The following is a 17,517-nucleotide window of genomic DNA, read 5'->3' on the forward strand; positions in this document are numbered from 1 at the left end:
TTCATAATTAATTCCTCAAATAGAAATACAGACACAGTTATTGCATAATTGAAAAAGAGAGTTTCTCCTTGTATTTCAATTTTTTAACTAGGCAGATTAACTAGTTAGAAGAGAGAATGATATTTATATTGGTCACTACTTAACCGATTTCAAGCAAAGCAGAATATTGTTAAGGGGAAAACAAATCTTCAGTTATGCTTTATTAGGTTTATGTAGGGAAAAGAAATAGTACCGATCGAGTAGCCAACATCAGAACAGAAACCATAAAATCCAGCACAACTGTGGCTGAGACAAAGGACAGTACCCAAAAACATCCCAGGCACTTCCCAAGCAAGCCAATTCAGCATTGAAGCACACTGTTCTTTCTGTCAGGTCTTTATAATCCTCTGAATCATACACTTTGTTCCAAGCTTCATAGAAGAGTTAGTAAGACATTTCATCCAGAGTTCATATCTAAAAATGAGAAGCGGTGAAGGAAGGTCATATAGGCCAGCCTCTGGATCGTTGGGTCCTTTTCTTGCATGTGGTTGAACTCTGTGAGCTGCCCATGACTTCTTCAGGCACCTATTTCTGCCAGTGAACATGGAAAAAAGATGAGCGTTTCTAAAGTTCACAATGTACTAAAATATTACAGCAAGAATATGCATGTGGAACATGGTTTCTTTTGGATCAAAATGAGCAAGTTAATGCATTTCTACTCTGCACAAAAGCAGAAGCAGCTAAGATACGATTAGGAACAAAACAAGATGGCACAGTAAAAATTATTATTACTCACTCCTCCGAGTCTCGGTTATCACGTTTCTTAGTAGCCATAGCTTCTCTCTTTCCTTGATCTCCAGAATGATCAAATGCATCCCTATTGTCTTCTTTATTGGATTCATCAATATCAATTGGCTTTGATGGTAAAGTACTTGGGAAAAACTTTTCCAACATAGATGAGGTTTCTTCGACAATCACTGAAAATTCCCTGTTATTTTCTTATGCATCTTAAATTCTTAATTACTGCACTATTAAAAATATGCTAGATTGTACGAGATTCAAGATATCCAAAGAACTACCTGGCCTTGTCCAAGCCATCACGTAGACCAGCCTTGACACACTCAATTTCCTCACGTAAGGGATTCAAAGAACCAGGAAAAGCATCCACTGAGATTCCCAGGTCAGTATTCATCTGTTGCTCAAAGCCCACTTGAAGACTAGACTTATCTTGAGCCGTAGGACACAAGAGGAAAGATGCAACCTTGTCAAGTGTCTCCAGTGGCTTTTCAACACAGTAAGTGAATCCTGCTTCCACAAATTCTTTCTGTTCAGAAATATTTTCAGAGGTGACGCCAACAATGTTTCCGCGGATACCATTGAATCGCAGCTCCCGTATTACCTATCACATGATGATTTAAGATGTCCATGGTAAGCACCGAGGCTTGTGTCCCAGCGGTCTTGGCAGGGTTTCCTGCCTCTGCATCCTAGGTTCAAGCCTCAGCGTGCACGCCTGTCACCACCGCGGTGTTTTACCTGTCTCCTGGGCTTGCAGGGTGTTTAGTAGGTCCGGGAATTAGTCGTGATGCGCGTAAGCTGACCCGGACATCCCGGGTTATCAAAAAATAAAAAAGAAGATGTTCGTGGTAAGAATAGATGTTAATAGAACAGGAGTTAAAATTTGACAATTTTTATTAATTTTTTGAGAGTTACAGATTTAGAGTATCATAAGAGTTAGCGCATCATAATTAACCAAATCACATATCAATGACCATCAGATTTGTAGTTCAAGAAGAAAAAAGGCACGATAACAATGACGACAAAGAGGATGATGACATAATATCTCTCTTGAACACGACATTTTTTCATCATTTGTCAGAAAAAGAATACCTTAGAGGAGTTGCAGCGACGCATTTCCATGTCCATAAGAATGAGATTAAAAGAATCTCCGTAATCGCAGAGACATTCAACAGCTTCTTCAAATGTTTTGGCCACCTGAAATTCCATTGCAATATTTTCTTGCTTCCCTAACTGGTTGAACAGCCTCATGTACAGTATTTGAGCAAGAGGATCAGCCATAACAAGCACTAAGAGCTTCTTACAAGGGGTTAAGCTTTGTGATCTGCTCATTCATATTAAATAATCAAAAGCCATAAAGAGCGATTCCCAAATATAGGTAACAATTTATAGAACATGGTCTTGGGATCACAAGTGAACATGTAGATTTATTAAGAAACAGAACAATAATTTTCAATACATACTCTTCTTCAGACTCTAAATCCACTTCTTTCATCCACTGCTTGGCATGACGAATGTCTGCCTCTTCTGCAAGCTTGCTCCTTCCAGTACCAGGTTGTAAGCCATTATTTAACAACTTCCGGATACTATTCGCTTCTATATCATGGTTGGTTGTTACCTTCATGTCATCCATACTTTTGTCCTGTTGTTTAAGGAGTTCAAGGGAACGACGAAGTATTGTAATTAGAGACTCAACTTCAGGGTTAGTTGCCTTCTTTTTCAGAGAAGAAAAATTGTTGCTGGTGATACTTGAACTCTGTGAGCTACCCATGGCTTCTCCAGGCTCTAATTTCTGCCTTTTTCTCGGCCTGTGAACATGAAACAAGATAAAACATTTTTAAAGTTCATATAGTCTTTTTTTTATCAAAGTGAAATCAGTTAATGAATTTCTATACTCTACAAAAAAAAATACTAAAAAAAGGAGCTAAAATATGATTAAGAACTTAAACAAAGCAGCTAGAAATTTATTATCACATACTCGTCTGTCTCTCCTTTAGCACGCTTCTTACTAGGCGTAGGTCCTCCCTTCCCTTGATCTCCAGAATGATCAGATCCAGTGCCATTGTCTTCTTTATTATCGGATTCATCAATATCAATTAAATTTGATGGTGAAGTACTTGGGCAAAAATTTTCCAGCACAGATAGGGCTTCTTTGACAATCACTGAAAATTGCCTGTTATTTTTTATGCAACTTAATTACTGCACTCTTAAGAATGTACAAATATTGGACAATATTCAAGATATCCAAAGAACTACCTGGCCCCTTCTAGTAAACCACCCTTGGCTCGCTCCATTTTCTCATGCAAGGGACTCAAAGAACCAAGAAAGCCATCCGCTGAAATCCCAAGAGAAGTATTCATCTGGTGCTCAAAGCCCCCTTGAAGACTAGACTTATGGTGATCTGTATCCATCACTTCTGAATCAGAAAGCATGGGTTGAATGAAATTCACCCTGTCTTGATCAATTGGGGTCTGATCTTTGTCTGCCATTGATGAATTAGTTTATTGCTTTAAAGCTTTTCTTTCTGGGAGGGAAGGAGGGAGGACGAGAAGGAAAATACTGAATGAGTGGTGTGTGTGTGTGAGAGAGAGAGAGAGAGAGAGAGAGTTGAGCGGCAAAATGTGGTCTCTAAATGGCGGTTATGGAGAATTTGTTAAGTTTACAGGTGGGTGATTTATTGAGGTTGGAAAATAATGACATATGGCTAAAGATAAATGGCAGGTGTCGTGAATAGAGTGTATTGGTTTGGTTAACTGTAACTTAATTTCTTCCTTCTTTGAATTTTGGGGGGAAGGTCAGTTTCAATGACAGGCTGGGGCTGTGCTGTCTAACGGGATGAGAGCCCGATTGTATTATAGGCAATGAGCCAACAGCAAGACTTCAAATCTCCTAGCAGTCTGCAATCTGCATTTCTTCTGTCCCCCGACCAGAACCAACAAACAAAAGGAAGAATCGAAAAGAGCTCGATCGAGTCTCGAGACTTGATCCCTGTATCCTGCAAGTGAAATTGGCTTTACACTTCGTTTATGTTCATACCACATTTGTAAGGAAAATAGCCTCCAAGGCTTTTATAATAGTTTTGGTCGGTTGCTGTGAAAAGCCATCTTGGTCTAATTCGTATAGATGGATCATACTCTAAATCGTAATGTTGATCTCCTATAATTTCTATATATTTAATCTAATTAAACCTTAAATCCTATGTATGCATATGGATCCTAGGTGACGCAGCCTCCGATTCAGTCTCAGGGTCTCATCGATTTCTTCTTTGGCCTTTATACCCCTTTATGTGAACTTGGTTCTGCAATTCATTATTTTGTTCATACCACAACTTTCACAAGAAAGGTAGTGAATGTTTGATATTGAGATAGTGATTATTTTTTAAATTATTTTTTATTTAAAAATATATTAAAATAATTTTTATTTTATTTTTAAAATTTATTTTTTATATCAGCACATCAAAATAATTTAAAAACATATAAAAATTTAATTATAAGAGAAAAATATTCAAATTTTTGCCAAACGCTACCTTATCAAGAATTCGTATCTCTGAAAAAACAGGACCTATAAAACTTGAAAGAAAGTAACATGGACTGGTTAGATACATAAACATTGTCCTTTGTCAGGTCTTCGTATTCCTTTGACTCATACACTTTGTTCCGAGCATCATAGCATAGGTAGTAAGACACTTTATCCAGAGTTCATATCTAAAAACAAGAAGCGATGAAGGAAGGTCATAGAGGCCAACTTCGGATCGTTTGGTCCTTATCTCGCTTTTGAATTCGGTTGTCTAGGCCAGCATCGATGAAAGCTTGTTGGTCAGACTCAGAAGTGACACCTTCAATCTGACTCTTAACTGCTCTGTTGCTTAACATATATATTTACATGTTTATGCTTCAAGACTAAACCAAAATGGCCTTAGAATCAGAAGGATCAACTTTATTCGGTTCCTATCTATTTCATCATATTCAACATCAGTTACCGACTGACACTTGTTTTTTTTTTTTTTCCACTCTATCAAGTTAGTGTTTCATATGCAAAACTTTGTAAGATTTTCTCTAAATCTTGCCTTCATCCAGTTTTTTAATAAGATTCTGAATTTCTCCATCAATTTGAGTGTTATCCTGTTCAGCCATTGATGAATTAATGGTTTCTTGATTTTCGCATGGATGAATTAGACCTGAACAACTGAATTCGATAATTTAGTTCCAAAATCGTCTCAACCTTATGGAAAAGGAGAGTTGAGGGAAGTAGATGCAAAAACAGATCATCAATGAAGCTGAAGAACAGAAATGAGCATTTTATGTGAAGGGCAGCTCAATTGCTAAACCAACAAAGCTCAAAACAGAGAAATGGAGAAGGTAAATTTTATAAAAGCCACTATACTATTCCTTGTGCCCTCCCTGCTCCTCTCTCTCTCACACACAGCACTGTCTGATTTTTTTCAGTTTTATTGTGGAGGTGGAATGGATGTGTTTCTGCAGCTGCACTTGGAAACCAGGATGAATTCCATAAAGAAGCTTGAAACCATTACTGAAAAGCTGTTGCGGAAGTGATTCCTGGAGAGGTGCAAGATATTGAAAATATGACAGGTAAGAAATATGCTGAAAAGAAACTGTCTATATAGGTCAGAGTCCAAACCCTCGAAACCCGTTGATCTTTCAAGGATCGGTTGACTTTTCTTGAAGTTGAATCAGAACCCTCCACCTCACATGATGCCTCCCCATAAATACCTGCTAGACACGGAATGGACGCAAGGGATGGGAAGAATGCCAAGAGGAATAAAGTCCAACACCTGCTGCTTCTGCAAAAGCTGCCAGAAAGAAGCCTTATTCTCCTTGTAATTTTTCTGTATGTGATTCCCTTGACTTGCCGAAACTAGATGCTCTTTCTGCTGCAGAGAAATCAGCCAATTCTTAGCAATGACAACGTAACTTTTAATATCAATTCCTTTTTGTCATGAAAAAACTTTGCGTAGCCATTCAGAAGTCAATAGATATAGAAACTAGATTCACCTCCAGTCGATTTTGCAAATCTAAAACAATGAGCGGAATAATTAAAAGAAAAGAGGAGAACCTGTAAGAAAAATATAGCACATGCATCAAACTGATAGCTAGTCTGCTATGTAGTACCTATTATCATGGGAAAACAAATGTACATGGTACTCATTTATCTAAATCTGGTGTAATCAAATCCAAAAATTTAACATATCGCCGGCAGAATGGTTGGCATCAGAAAAGACAGGAAACTAACACAAAATTTTCAGCACTTTACAAGCTAGTGCAGCATGCCACTTCCCAAGCTAGCCAGTTTAGCTTGAAGTTTGTCATTCTCTAAGAAAAATTGGTTCTACAACTCATTTAACTTCATAGTGTATCTGGTAAGAAACTTTGTCTAGTGTTCATATCTCTGAAACTATAAGAAGGCATAACATGAACCAATTGGATCCAAAACAACTTATGCTGTAAAGCTTATTAATCGATTGCCTCTTTGCTTCACATTGCTGATCATTTTGTTTACTAGCTACGAGAGAAAAGAAGCAATTACATCAGCCTTCAATGTCTTTTCAAAGCACCCCTCTAGGCCTGCTTCCATGAAAGCTTGTTGCTGAGTTTCAGAAGTAGAAGAGATTACGCCAATAATGCTGCTCTTCACACCCAAGGCTCATAACTCCTTTGTTGCCTATCATAAAATGGTGATGTAAGAAGTATACCCATATATTAGTTCGTGTCAATTGTAGAGGCTAAAACTATCAAGAAAATCGCGATTACATTTCTATGAATAGCATTTTTGCGCTTGAACAAATAAGTTGGCCTTAAAATCATGTCAACAAACACTACTATCTCCTGTAAGCAGGCCAATATCAATATTGATAAATCAAGTTTCTTTTGTTCCTGTCATCCTACTCCATCAAAACATATCAAAAATGAAACAAATATTACCAGTAAATTATGAAAAATGCCTTTCTGGAACATGTACACAACCCTTGCCTTCTTTTATGGTTATAATTATACTCCACAGGATCAATGTGAAGAAACATACCTCAAATCCATTTGTGGACATATCCATGTCCATGATAACGAGATCAAAAGAAGCTCCTTTGCGAATAAGATCCAATGCTTCATTTCCTTGTGTGACCGCTTTAACTTTCATTTCAGAATCCCTCATCTTTCCAATCAAGATCAGTTGTAAGCAGTGGACTATCGGATGATCAGAATCATTATCTACAACATGCACAGAGATGTTTTTCCTCGTGATCGAACTCTGTGAGCTGCTCATGCCTTCCCTTTTCCTCTCATCTCTTATTCTGTGAACATGGAAACGATCACTGAATTCTAAAATCCATATTTAAAAAAGTCATAAACCAAGAAAGCCAACAATTTATGGAGAATCAGAAGTGAAATGTTGAATTGTGAACAAAAAAAAAATTCGACACATACTCCTCTGTATCTCCACTGTCAATCGTCTTCTTTTACACCCACTGCTTCAAATAGTCAATCGTTTTGCTGATATCTTTCTCAATATAGTCTCTTCGAGATGAGAGTCCAGCAATCGGATTTCTCCCTCAAACATCGTGGCAATAATGCAACCTTCCAAAATGAGATCTGTATCCAGTATGTATTGTAATGATCCAGTTGTGAAATTAAAGTTTAAATTTCAAGATCATCAATTTGACTGTGATCTTTGCAAGGCATTGACGAAGAGTTCTTCTTGATGTTTTCTGGGGTATCAGTTTTCTTCAGCCAGTACTTTATGTAACGAACCATTGAATGTCCTACTTGATTAAAATTCCACAGCCTCCCTTCAGTCTTACAATTATTTCATTGAACCACTTGGAAATAAAGATTCGTTGCATCTCTGTTTTCAATAAAACGATCCAGATGTTCATCTAGATTCTCAAGTTCAAGAACAGCGATCCTCTTATTCAGCCCCTTGTACAAAGCATCAACCTTTTGTCTTAATATAATTGTGGTATAAGTTTTTTGAAATGTTTTTTATTTATAAGTATATTAAAATAATATTTTTATTTTTATTTTAAAAAAAAATTAATTTTAACATTAACACATCAAAACAATCCAAAAACTTTAAAATAAATTAATTTAAAACTAAAAAATTTTAAAAAAATTTTAAAACACAATTGAATTGGGATGCCAAATAGGACGGAAGTATTTATTGTTGTATACGAATTATGCTGAACCCATAACCCCTTCAGCAATTCAAATTGTAACTATTCAATCTTGCAAGTATAGTCTCAATTTCAAGATCCAACAATTGCAAATAGCAACGAAAATGCCCGATGGAAAATATGTTGTGCCCTGATACTGGTCAATATGCTATGCTAAGGTTTCGCCTTTTCTTTCAAATCACCAATAAATCTTTATCATCCTCACAAATAAAGTAAAATTATTCGATTTAATTTGGTTTAAGATTCTTAAAAAGTATATTATATCTAGTTGAGTATTATTTTTTCCAAATCAAACTGAACTGATGCTCAGTCGTAAGGGTGATAACGATCGAATTGTGGAAAATGGAGTCCAAGGCAAGTGGTGGGGTGGGACTGTTTATACCGTGGTTGAGAAACTAGGAATGGGAACCGGGAATAATAAGTCTTGGGTTGGCTTCGTGTTTCTCAAGAGTATGTGGCTAATATATGGGGCGGGTGTCACAGAGCGGCCGATCAATCGAGTGCCCCTAGCACTCCTCCACCTACGGTTGATATATCTTAATTAGTTCACAAATGCACGCCTAATTAGTCTGATTTTTGTTTGTTATTCTTAGTAACAATTAAGGCTGGCCTCTTCTTGTTAGGATAATTAAAGCTGGCTTCAGAAGAAAAGGAAAGCAAAAATTCATGTAACTTTGCATGTCTCCGTTCTTCTTAGCTTAAAAGGAAGGAGCTTGGCATGGTGCTCAAAATATTTTAAATCCAAGAATTAGATTCTTTGAAGTATTTTTGCGTATGGACAATATTTTGAGTTCATTAATGCAAAATCCTGCAGTTCCTTCGCAAAAAAATCAGCATGCTGAAAGTAGATTTTATTGCATGCCTGTGATCTTGACATGACTCAACAAACACATACCAACCTAAGTCCATGTCAATCTCATACTCTCACCTGTCTCTTAATTACTGTCTAATTCCATGCACAAGACATGACCACAAGAAGTTTTTTACGATTTCACCTTCCTTTAAAACACAGCTTAATTCTGCTGCCCTTCTTCACTGTCTCATATCCACCATGGGAACTCCCATTCCATGCTCAGCGCAAGAGGAGCACATTTTCCGAAGCCGACATCCGGCGGTCCTGGTGCCAGACATCACACTCCCTGATTTTGTGCTCCAAGATGCTGAATTGTATGCTGACAAGGTAGCATTTGTGGAGGCTGCGACAGGAAAGACGTTTACTTACGCTGAGGTAGTTAGAGACACTAGGAGGTTCGCTAAGGCCTTGAGGTCTCTCGGCCTAAGAAAAGGACATGTGGTGGTTGTAGCTCTCCCAAATGTTGCTGAGTATGGCATTGTAGCACTAGGAATAATGGCTGCTGGCGGTGTGTTTTCGGGTGCTAATCCTACTGCACATGAATCAGAACTTAAGAAGCAGGCGGAGGCTGCAGATGCTAAGCTTATTGTCACAAATGACCTTAATTATGGAAAGGTAATTGGATAGTCTGATAATAATTTCTGTAGAAATAATTGTCTTATAATTAGTAATGTAATGGATTCAGGTTCGATTTAAAGGTGTCTTGTGAATACAGGTGAAGGGTCTAGGGCTACCTGTAATCGTACTGGGTGAAGCATGCATTAGCACTGCCGTGAATTGGAATGAACTGCTTGATGCAGCTGACCGTGCAGGCGATACACTTGCTTATGAGGAAGTCCTCCAGAGTGATCTATGTGCACTTCCATTCTCATCAGGCACCACAGGGATGTCAAAGGGTGTAATGCTAACCCATCGGAATCTGGTGGCTAATTTGTGCTCCAGTCTCTTCAGTGTAGGACCAGAAATGGTGGGTCAGGTTGCCACACTAGGCCTAATTCCATTCTTTCACATATATGGTATCACTGGAATATGTTGTGCCACCCTTAGGAACAAGGGGAAAGTAGTGGTGATGGGTAGGTTTGAACTCAGGACATTTCTGAATGCATTGATCACACAAGAGGTCAGTTTTGCACCAATTGTGCCACCAATAATTTTAGCCTTGGTTAAGAATCCAATAGTGGAGGAATTTGATCTCAGCAAGCTCAAACTCAAGGCTATTATGACGGCAGCAGCTCCACTCGCCCCGGAGCTGCTCACAGCCTTCGAAAACAAGTTCCCTGGCGTCCAGGTTCAAGAGGTGAGTATAATTTTACCACGTTGTTGTGAATTAGTCATCATTGTTGAATGGTTTATTTCCAAGAAATGTTCTGCCTGTGATTCATAGTTATTATCTCATCAAAAATTCAAAAAAAAAAAATCATGTTCAAATTTGCTACTAAACCTGTTTTTCGCAAGGCATATGGACTGACAGAGCACAGCTGCATCACACTCACTCATGGGGATCCTAGTAAAGGCCATGGCATTGCAAAGAAAAACTCAGTAGGATTCCTCCTTCCAAATTTGGAAATCAAGTTCATCAATCCTGAAAACGGTCAATCTCTCCCTGAGAACACCCCTGGTGAAATTTGTGTAAGAAGCCAGTGTGTTATGCAAGGTACGAAGATACTGTATATTTATCGAAAACGCGAAGATACCCGTCAGAAATTAGAGCTAAAGTAACTAAACTGTCAGGGATGATTAGCTTGATTTTACAAACTTCCCAGGTTACTACAACAACAAGGAGGAGACCGCCAGGACCATTGACGCTGATGGATGGCTGCACACTGGTGACATTGGGTACATAGACAACGATGGAGATATCTTTATTGTGGATCGCATCAAAGAACTAATCAAGTACAAGGGTTTTCAAGTAAGATCAAATAGCTTCATTTTTCTCTTTATTTGGACAATCTGTTATGCAAGAATAATTTAAAGCAATGCCCGACATGGGGAATTGAGACTCTCCAAGAAATTGACTGCTGAAATAAGCTATACAAGAATCCAATACAAGAATTTATACCAAAACTGATCATAGTATAAAATTAGAGACTGTGGAAACGGGCTCGAAAAGAAGTTCAACTGGGCTGCTGGAAGATTTAGTTAGTAAATCCAAGAATCAGACCTCATGTTATGTTACTTTTATGTTTATTTTATTACATATTAATATATTATATTTATACTCTTAAGTGGATTTATGGCTCCGCACTAGCTTTCTGGTATTCGAGCAAGCCAAAGGGACCTAAGCACATGGCCAATTCACCACACATTAACAGCTACTAGTGGCTAATTAATACCATAATTTTGGCGTGACAGGTAGCTCCTGCTGAGCTAGAGGCTATCCTCTTCACCCATCCCTCAGTTGAAGATGCAGCTGTCGTGCCGTGAGTATATGTCAACGAGTAGCTAGCCAACATTATTGCTAATTTATTGGGTGCTGTTGGTGTTAAATGGGAACAGGTGATTAATCAATTTGTTACATTAATTTACATTAAGGTTAACGGGATTGCAGGTTGCCAGATGAAGAGGCAGGAGAGATCCCAGCTGCTTGTGTTGTGATGAGCAAAGGTGCCAAAGAAAGTGAAGAAGATATAATGGAGTTTGTTGCCTCTAATGTTGCTCATTACAAGAAAGTGAGAGTGGTGCAATTTGTGGACAGCATACCAAAATCACCTTCAGGGAAAATAATGCGAAGGCTTCTTAAAGAGAAGATGGGGACTACCTCCAAAGCTAGCTAGCCAAGTGAAACATTGTCGAAGTGACACGGCCTTGTGGTGTCTTAATTATCTTTTGATTAATTATGTGAGGATTAATGACTTGTTTCCCATGATAATTAACTTAATCCTTTTCCCTTCCAGACCAAGATTACGATAACATCATAAGATGCATGCTTTGAATCTTGAAAATATCTGTTTGGATTTTAGTATAAAGAAGCCAACCATCCGTCAATTCTAATTGATGGGACGGAAAGTGGGATAGGTTAATGGGAGGAACACTTTGTTTGTGTTTGTTTTTTTAAAGGTTTTTTTGAAAAAATTTAGAAAAGTTTTGTTTTTTTATTTTAAATTAATTTTTTTAATATTTTTTAATATTAATTTTAAATTATTATTAAATATAATTTTTTAAAAAATAATATTTCCCTCGTTCACCGACAGATTTTTAGGTAAATGGCACTTCTCAGTTTCCAATATGCTTTCTATTCACTTTGGTTGGACAACGAGTTGGGTCGGTTAACTAGAGTTTAATCTTTGACGCGAGGAGCCTATCTTATTGTCTCGTAGGTCCTACAGGCCCAAAGATAGACAACAGCTTATAAGTCAGTTTGTTTCTATATTGAGGACTGTGTTTTGCCGGCACACATATTCAATCATTTTAATTAATAAAATAATTATTTGGTTCTATATAAATTTCATTAAAAATTCTTCTTTAAATCTCAGTGAATTCATAGGTTTTTTAAATATATTTTTTTTAAGACCGCAACTATAAAAACTATCACATTATTACTAATATAATTAATTAATAAATTAAGTATATATTTAATATTATGGTAGCGGTTGTTTTTTAAAGTATTTTTTACTTAAAAATACATTAAAATAATATTTTATTATTATTTTTTAAAATTAGTTTTTTAACATTAACATATCAAAACAATCTGAAAATACTAAAATAAATTAATTTGAAGTAGAGAAATATATTTTTAAAAAATAACACTTTTAAAATATAAAAACAAACGGGTATAATCAATCGCTCTAATATGAAAATTAATTTAATAATATTTATGGTTTTGTATACATTAATAACTTAATTCGTTAATTTTTTCTTTTCAATTTAGATTCGGAATCTTACCGACAATAAAATCAAACAAATAAATAAAACTTAAAATCTATTTGATTCCAACGTCAACATTACATAAGTAAACAATTTAAGAATAACTTGACTCGTGAAAAGAAAAAATCCTTCCTACGAAATTATCAATACCATATCTTTTCTGCAAGAAATGTCACTTTTTTTCCCCGCAAAATCCACCATTAAAGTGAATCATTGAAGTGGGTGGAGATAAGAGATGAAATGAAGGTTTTTAAGATATTGAGATTTGGATATTATAGAGAAAGGGCACTTCGACAATTTTAAAAGATAAGTGACAAATCTACTTTTGTCGAGGCTTATTTAACAACTTCTGATGAGATAGGAATCAATTAATTTATTTTGATAAACTATATGGGCTAAATTATAATTAAATCTTAGTTATAACTTCTTCTTTTTTAATGCATCTTGATAAAAAAATTAAAATCTAAACCATTTAGGTGGTGATCCAATGGTAAGAGCTTGGGACTAAGAGATTTACTCCCTCTGTGATTTCAGGTTCGAGCCCTGTGGTTACTCATATGATGATCGCTGGAGGCCTACATGGTCGTTAACTTCAGAGCCCGTGGGATTAGTCGAGGTACGCGCAAGCTGGCTGAACACCCATGTTAAACTAAAAAAAAAATCTAACTTTGGAAAAGTGATAATAGATGCTCCCCATGTCTTGGATTCGGGAAGTGTATTTGTTTTTTAGTTTATTATTTTGGGCTAATTTCTAAGAGTGGTTAAAAAACAAAAAAAAAAAATCGCAAATGTAATATGGATATTTTAACTAAAATCTAATAAATAAATATTTAGTATAGTATAGGTATGTAGAAAATGACCTAAAGGCACCGTCACGTTTAAAACCGAATACGGAAAATAAAGATGGGTGTTTAATGTAAAATCCTTTGTAGCATAGCATGCGCGTGGCTATCTCAGTGGGCATTGGCGTTCATAGACGGACACAACTAGTCCCTCGTGTCATTGTAAAGTATCACTAGCAAGGCCAAGCAATACTGATCAAAGCCTAAGCGAGGACTAACCACAGTGACGAGATAATTTTTAATGGGATAGTGCTTCTCTCTTGAATTTGACCACACAATTGACACGGTCATTAAATTACTAAAAATGAGCAACGTTATTAAATTAACCTAATAAAGGTGATTTGTTGATGCAAAATCTAGTTTGGTTATGGTTTTATTTTTAATTAGTTTGAATATTAACCACGTCAAAACTAGATGACTCGGATAATACTTGACTTAGTAAATTTTTTAAAAAATTATTTATTTAAAATGATATCATTTTATTTTTAAATTTTTTATTCAAAACAATGTAGTTTTATTTTAAAAAAATATTAAAACGATATGTTTTTAATTAACCCAAATTGATTTGGTAACTCAATAACTTATACTTTAGCCAAGTTAGATCCCAAATCAGATTTGAAAACTATGAGCTGAAGTTAAGAATAGGAGGTATTGTTATGATCATTGTCCAAGTGCATGAATTACTAGTTTGATTTCTCATGCTGCGTTGTCGGATGGAGCAATTTTTTCCTTAATCCAAAAAAGATTTGGGCGCTATTAACATTTTTTACCATTAAAAAAAATATAAATGCAAACTAAAAGGTTCATATATGAGTTCAATGAAATAAATCGAGAATTATATATATCAGTAAATAATAACAAATTTATTTATTTTAATTAAAGGCTGAGTCATGAAGATGAGATAAAGATGTTATTTCTTAGAAAAAAATGCTGAATATTTATTTCAATTTAAAATTAGATTTCAAAAAATTTAATTGGTTTAAATCAATAAAATAAATTTTTTTTTAAATCGAGCATTAACTCAACGTCAAAACTTATTATTAACATGGAGAAGACCCTATATAAATCCAACCGAAAATAAAACATCAAATTTAGTCCTAAGTCAACTTAATATGAAATGATAGAATTGAAAAAAAAAATAGTCAAGTGACAAAAAAATTAAAGAAAAAAGGAAACATTCGGGAGAACTATTGCAATGGATTGTGTTTTCCTCCAATGTTCCATTTTCTTTATTTTATTAATTTCTCATCTCGCTATCACGTGTTTATAATTTCAAACACCATTTTCATGATTCACTGAGCATCAGTTTTGCAAAACCAAACTATAATTGTTGCTGAAAATAACAAAAAAAAAAGACTAGATTTGACAAAAAAAACAGTAGAGAGTTGAGCATAAAAATCAAGAAGAGGAGAGAGAATTGTATGAGCTATACCGAAGGGTCTTTGTCTTCAAGCACCACTGAGCAAGAAAGCCCTCGTCGTGATGATTCTATTGGTATCACGGAAGGCCTTATCCAGAGTATGGTGGCTACCGCATGATTCATAAAAATTCATCTTTTTAAAAAATAATATTGAAATGATAGCATATTGAATCAATCTGGACCAAGTTAAAAAATGAAATTGAAAAACAATAATTATAAAATAACAAAAAAAAAACTCAAGTTAACTTGTCAAATTCGTGATTCAAATTATGAAATCGAGATAATCTCACAGAAAATAAATAAAAAAATAACCTGAATTAACTCGGATTAACTTGTTAAATCTGCAACTAATATCATAAAACTGTGATAATCTTATAAAAAAATATCAAAATAAATTATAAAATTTAATTTTCAATAAACTTATTATTTGGAGGTTGAAAGTAAAAAAAAAAAAAAATCCTATCTAAAAACAGTACACAACAAAAGCAAATAAGAGGGGAGACCTATGATTTGTTCAAGGAATTCAATTCCAATTCTAATTCTAATCGGCAATGAAATTATTTTCAAAAGTACTCGCTCTTTAATTCCTTGTAAAAACCCTAACTTACTTGTCTTGTCTCTCCACTCTCTTTTCGTCTCTTCTTCTTCAACTGGACACCTTGTTGTTCAGTCGGGGAACAAAAAAAGTTTTCTAAACTAAACAATAACATTTATTATTTGAAGAATTAGGCATCTGGATTTCAAAAATATCATTATGCAGCAAAATATGAGAATAGGGGCAGCAGTATTTACTCATTACTTAACATCGCCGCCTAGCTACTACCTTTCTTTATTGCAGACACGTCAGATAACAGACATCATACTACTTGCAAAGTAAAGCTAGGGTTCAACGAGGTGGATCGAATGATCTCTGGGCATGAAGAACAGCCAAATCATCTACTAACGGAATATGCCCTTTCTGCCAAGGCTTTCATCCTCAAGGCTTCTCGAACAAGATCATCTCGCACATCCTTCAATTTAATTTATTTTCAAAGGTTTCAGCTATTTAATTCAATGGCTATCGAAACTAGATGAGAAGCGCTGGCATGCACATAGATATGTTCATGCGGGGGTGCGCGGCACATCTACGATTAAAATTTTATTTCTTTTTATAAATAAAAAAATTATCTCACGACAACCAATCACGGCATTGTTTACTGGGGGGGGAAGGTTCTTAAGCGTCCTCTGGACACCTTGATTAGCCAGGCATGGCCAAGCAGCCACGTTCAATTTATAAAAAATAAAATAAAATAAAAATCAGTGAAAGATTAGGGAATAAATAGAAGACATGACCTCGTGTCCTCGAGTGGATCTCCTGGGTTAATCACAGGGATCAGATCTTGCATCTACCAAGTAGTTTATTAAAATGATTTATAACTTAGTTCCCAGAGTTTATTAAAACTGATTAATGGTGCCTGATTTATCATAAATATTGATTAGTTCCTTAACCACCATTGATTAGCCTCAATCTAATCGTTTTTAATTCCAAAAAGCCTTTCTTCCTAATCCAATTTCTCATAGTTCCTCCTTCTCTTCACTTTATTCTGTATTAAAAAAAAAAAAAGGAATTGATGGATGGGTGAGGCTATAAATACATGGAAAAACTCTAGAATTAAATATACAATTTCTAAGTTATGAGATTAATTAATTAATTAGCTGTTGATGTTAAACTACATCAACCACGGCATCGACTTTTTTTAATTAACATTTTTTTATGATTAATTTACCAAGGTGCCATCCTTCTTTTTATAAGGATATGAAAGGTGGCAACCCAATATAAAATAGTTTTTGGCGTCCACATTTAGTTTTTACAACTTGTTTTTTAATATTTTTTAAATAAATAATAAAATCCAAACGTATATAGAATCTCTAACAGTAAAACATCAAAAAATTGATAACGAGAGAGATAAAATAGCAAACCTTCATCGATCTCTCTTTCTTTAACTCATTTGGGATAATTATTTTTTATTCGGTTCGGTTTTTATAAAAAAAAATAATTAAATCAAAATTTTTAAAAAAAAACCGAACCGAAACCGGTTCAAACCGGCCAGTTTCGGTTCGGTTTTTAGGACAAAAACCGGTTCAAATCGGTTTGACTCGGTTTTGGCTCGGTTTTCCGGTTTGGCTCGGGTTTTTTCAATTTGGATTCGGTTCGATTCAATTCGTTTTTTTCGGTTTCAGGCTTATAAAACCGAAATCGAATCGAACTGGTTGGTTTTTTCAAAATTTTAATCGGTTTTTATTCACGGTTCAATTTTTTAGATTATTTTTTTCCAATTTATTCAATTTTTCAGTTTTTTTACTTATTTCTACTCTCAATAACCTTCATCATCTCATCTGAATATGAATATCATATTAAAAAAAAAAGATTGGATTAATATAGTTTATGTTCAAAAAAGACACGTCATTGATTTTTTTTGTAATTATTAAATAATTTGAAGTATAAGATAAGGTTAGGTAAAACCACATTGTTTTAAGTACTTAAGTTAATAAATTTTTTTGTACAGATCATTTGGTATTCTGTAAGTATTTTTTAGGGTTT

The 17,517-nt window shown here is 35.1% G+C and overlaps 2 protein-coding genes across 2 annotated transcripts; one reads left to right on the plus strand and one right to left on the minus strand.

The window, feature by feature from the left end:
• Window positions 1-139: 139 nt before the first annotated feature.
• Window positions 140-3,346, minus strand: LOC112327142 (uncharacterized). The gene is made up of 4 exons (XM_052449968.1): window positions 3,031-3,346; window positions 2,753-2,947; window positions 776-2,582; window positions 140-570 (listed from the first exon to the last, which is right to left on the minus strand). Exons 1-3 carry the CDS (start codon window positions 3,261-3,263, stop codon window positions 2,120-2,122), a joined length of 891 nt encoding a protein of 296 aa, XP_052305928.1. The 5' UTR covers window positions 3,264-3,346; the 3' UTR covers window positions 140-570; window positions 776-2,119.
• Window positions 3,347-8,779: 5,433 nt separating this feature from the next.
• LOC7460544 (4-coumarate--CoA ligase-like 1) lies at window positions 8,780-11,703 on the plus strand. The gene is made up of 6 exons (XM_002297802.4): window positions 8,780-9,425; window positions 9,526-10,107; window positions 10,266-10,464; window positions 10,574-10,719; window positions 11,163-11,230; window positions 11,359-11,703. Exons 1-6 carry the CDS (start codon window positions 8,865-8,867, stop codon window positions 11,582-11,584), a joined length of 1,782 nt encoding a protein of 593 aa, XP_002297838.4. The 5' UTR covers window positions 8,780-8,864; the 3' UTR covers window positions 11,585-11,703.
• The last annotated feature ends 5,814 nt before the right edge of the window (window positions 11,704-17,517 follow it).

This window comes from Populus trichocarpa, chromosome 1 (genome assembly GCF_000002775.5).
Source record: "Populus trichocarpa isolate Nisqually-1 chromosome 1, P.trichocarpa_v4.1, whole genome shotgun sequence".
Classification (NCBI taxonomy): Eukaryota; Viridiplantae; Streptophyta; class Magnoliopsida; order Malpighiales; family Salicaceae; genus Populus; species Populus trichocarpa.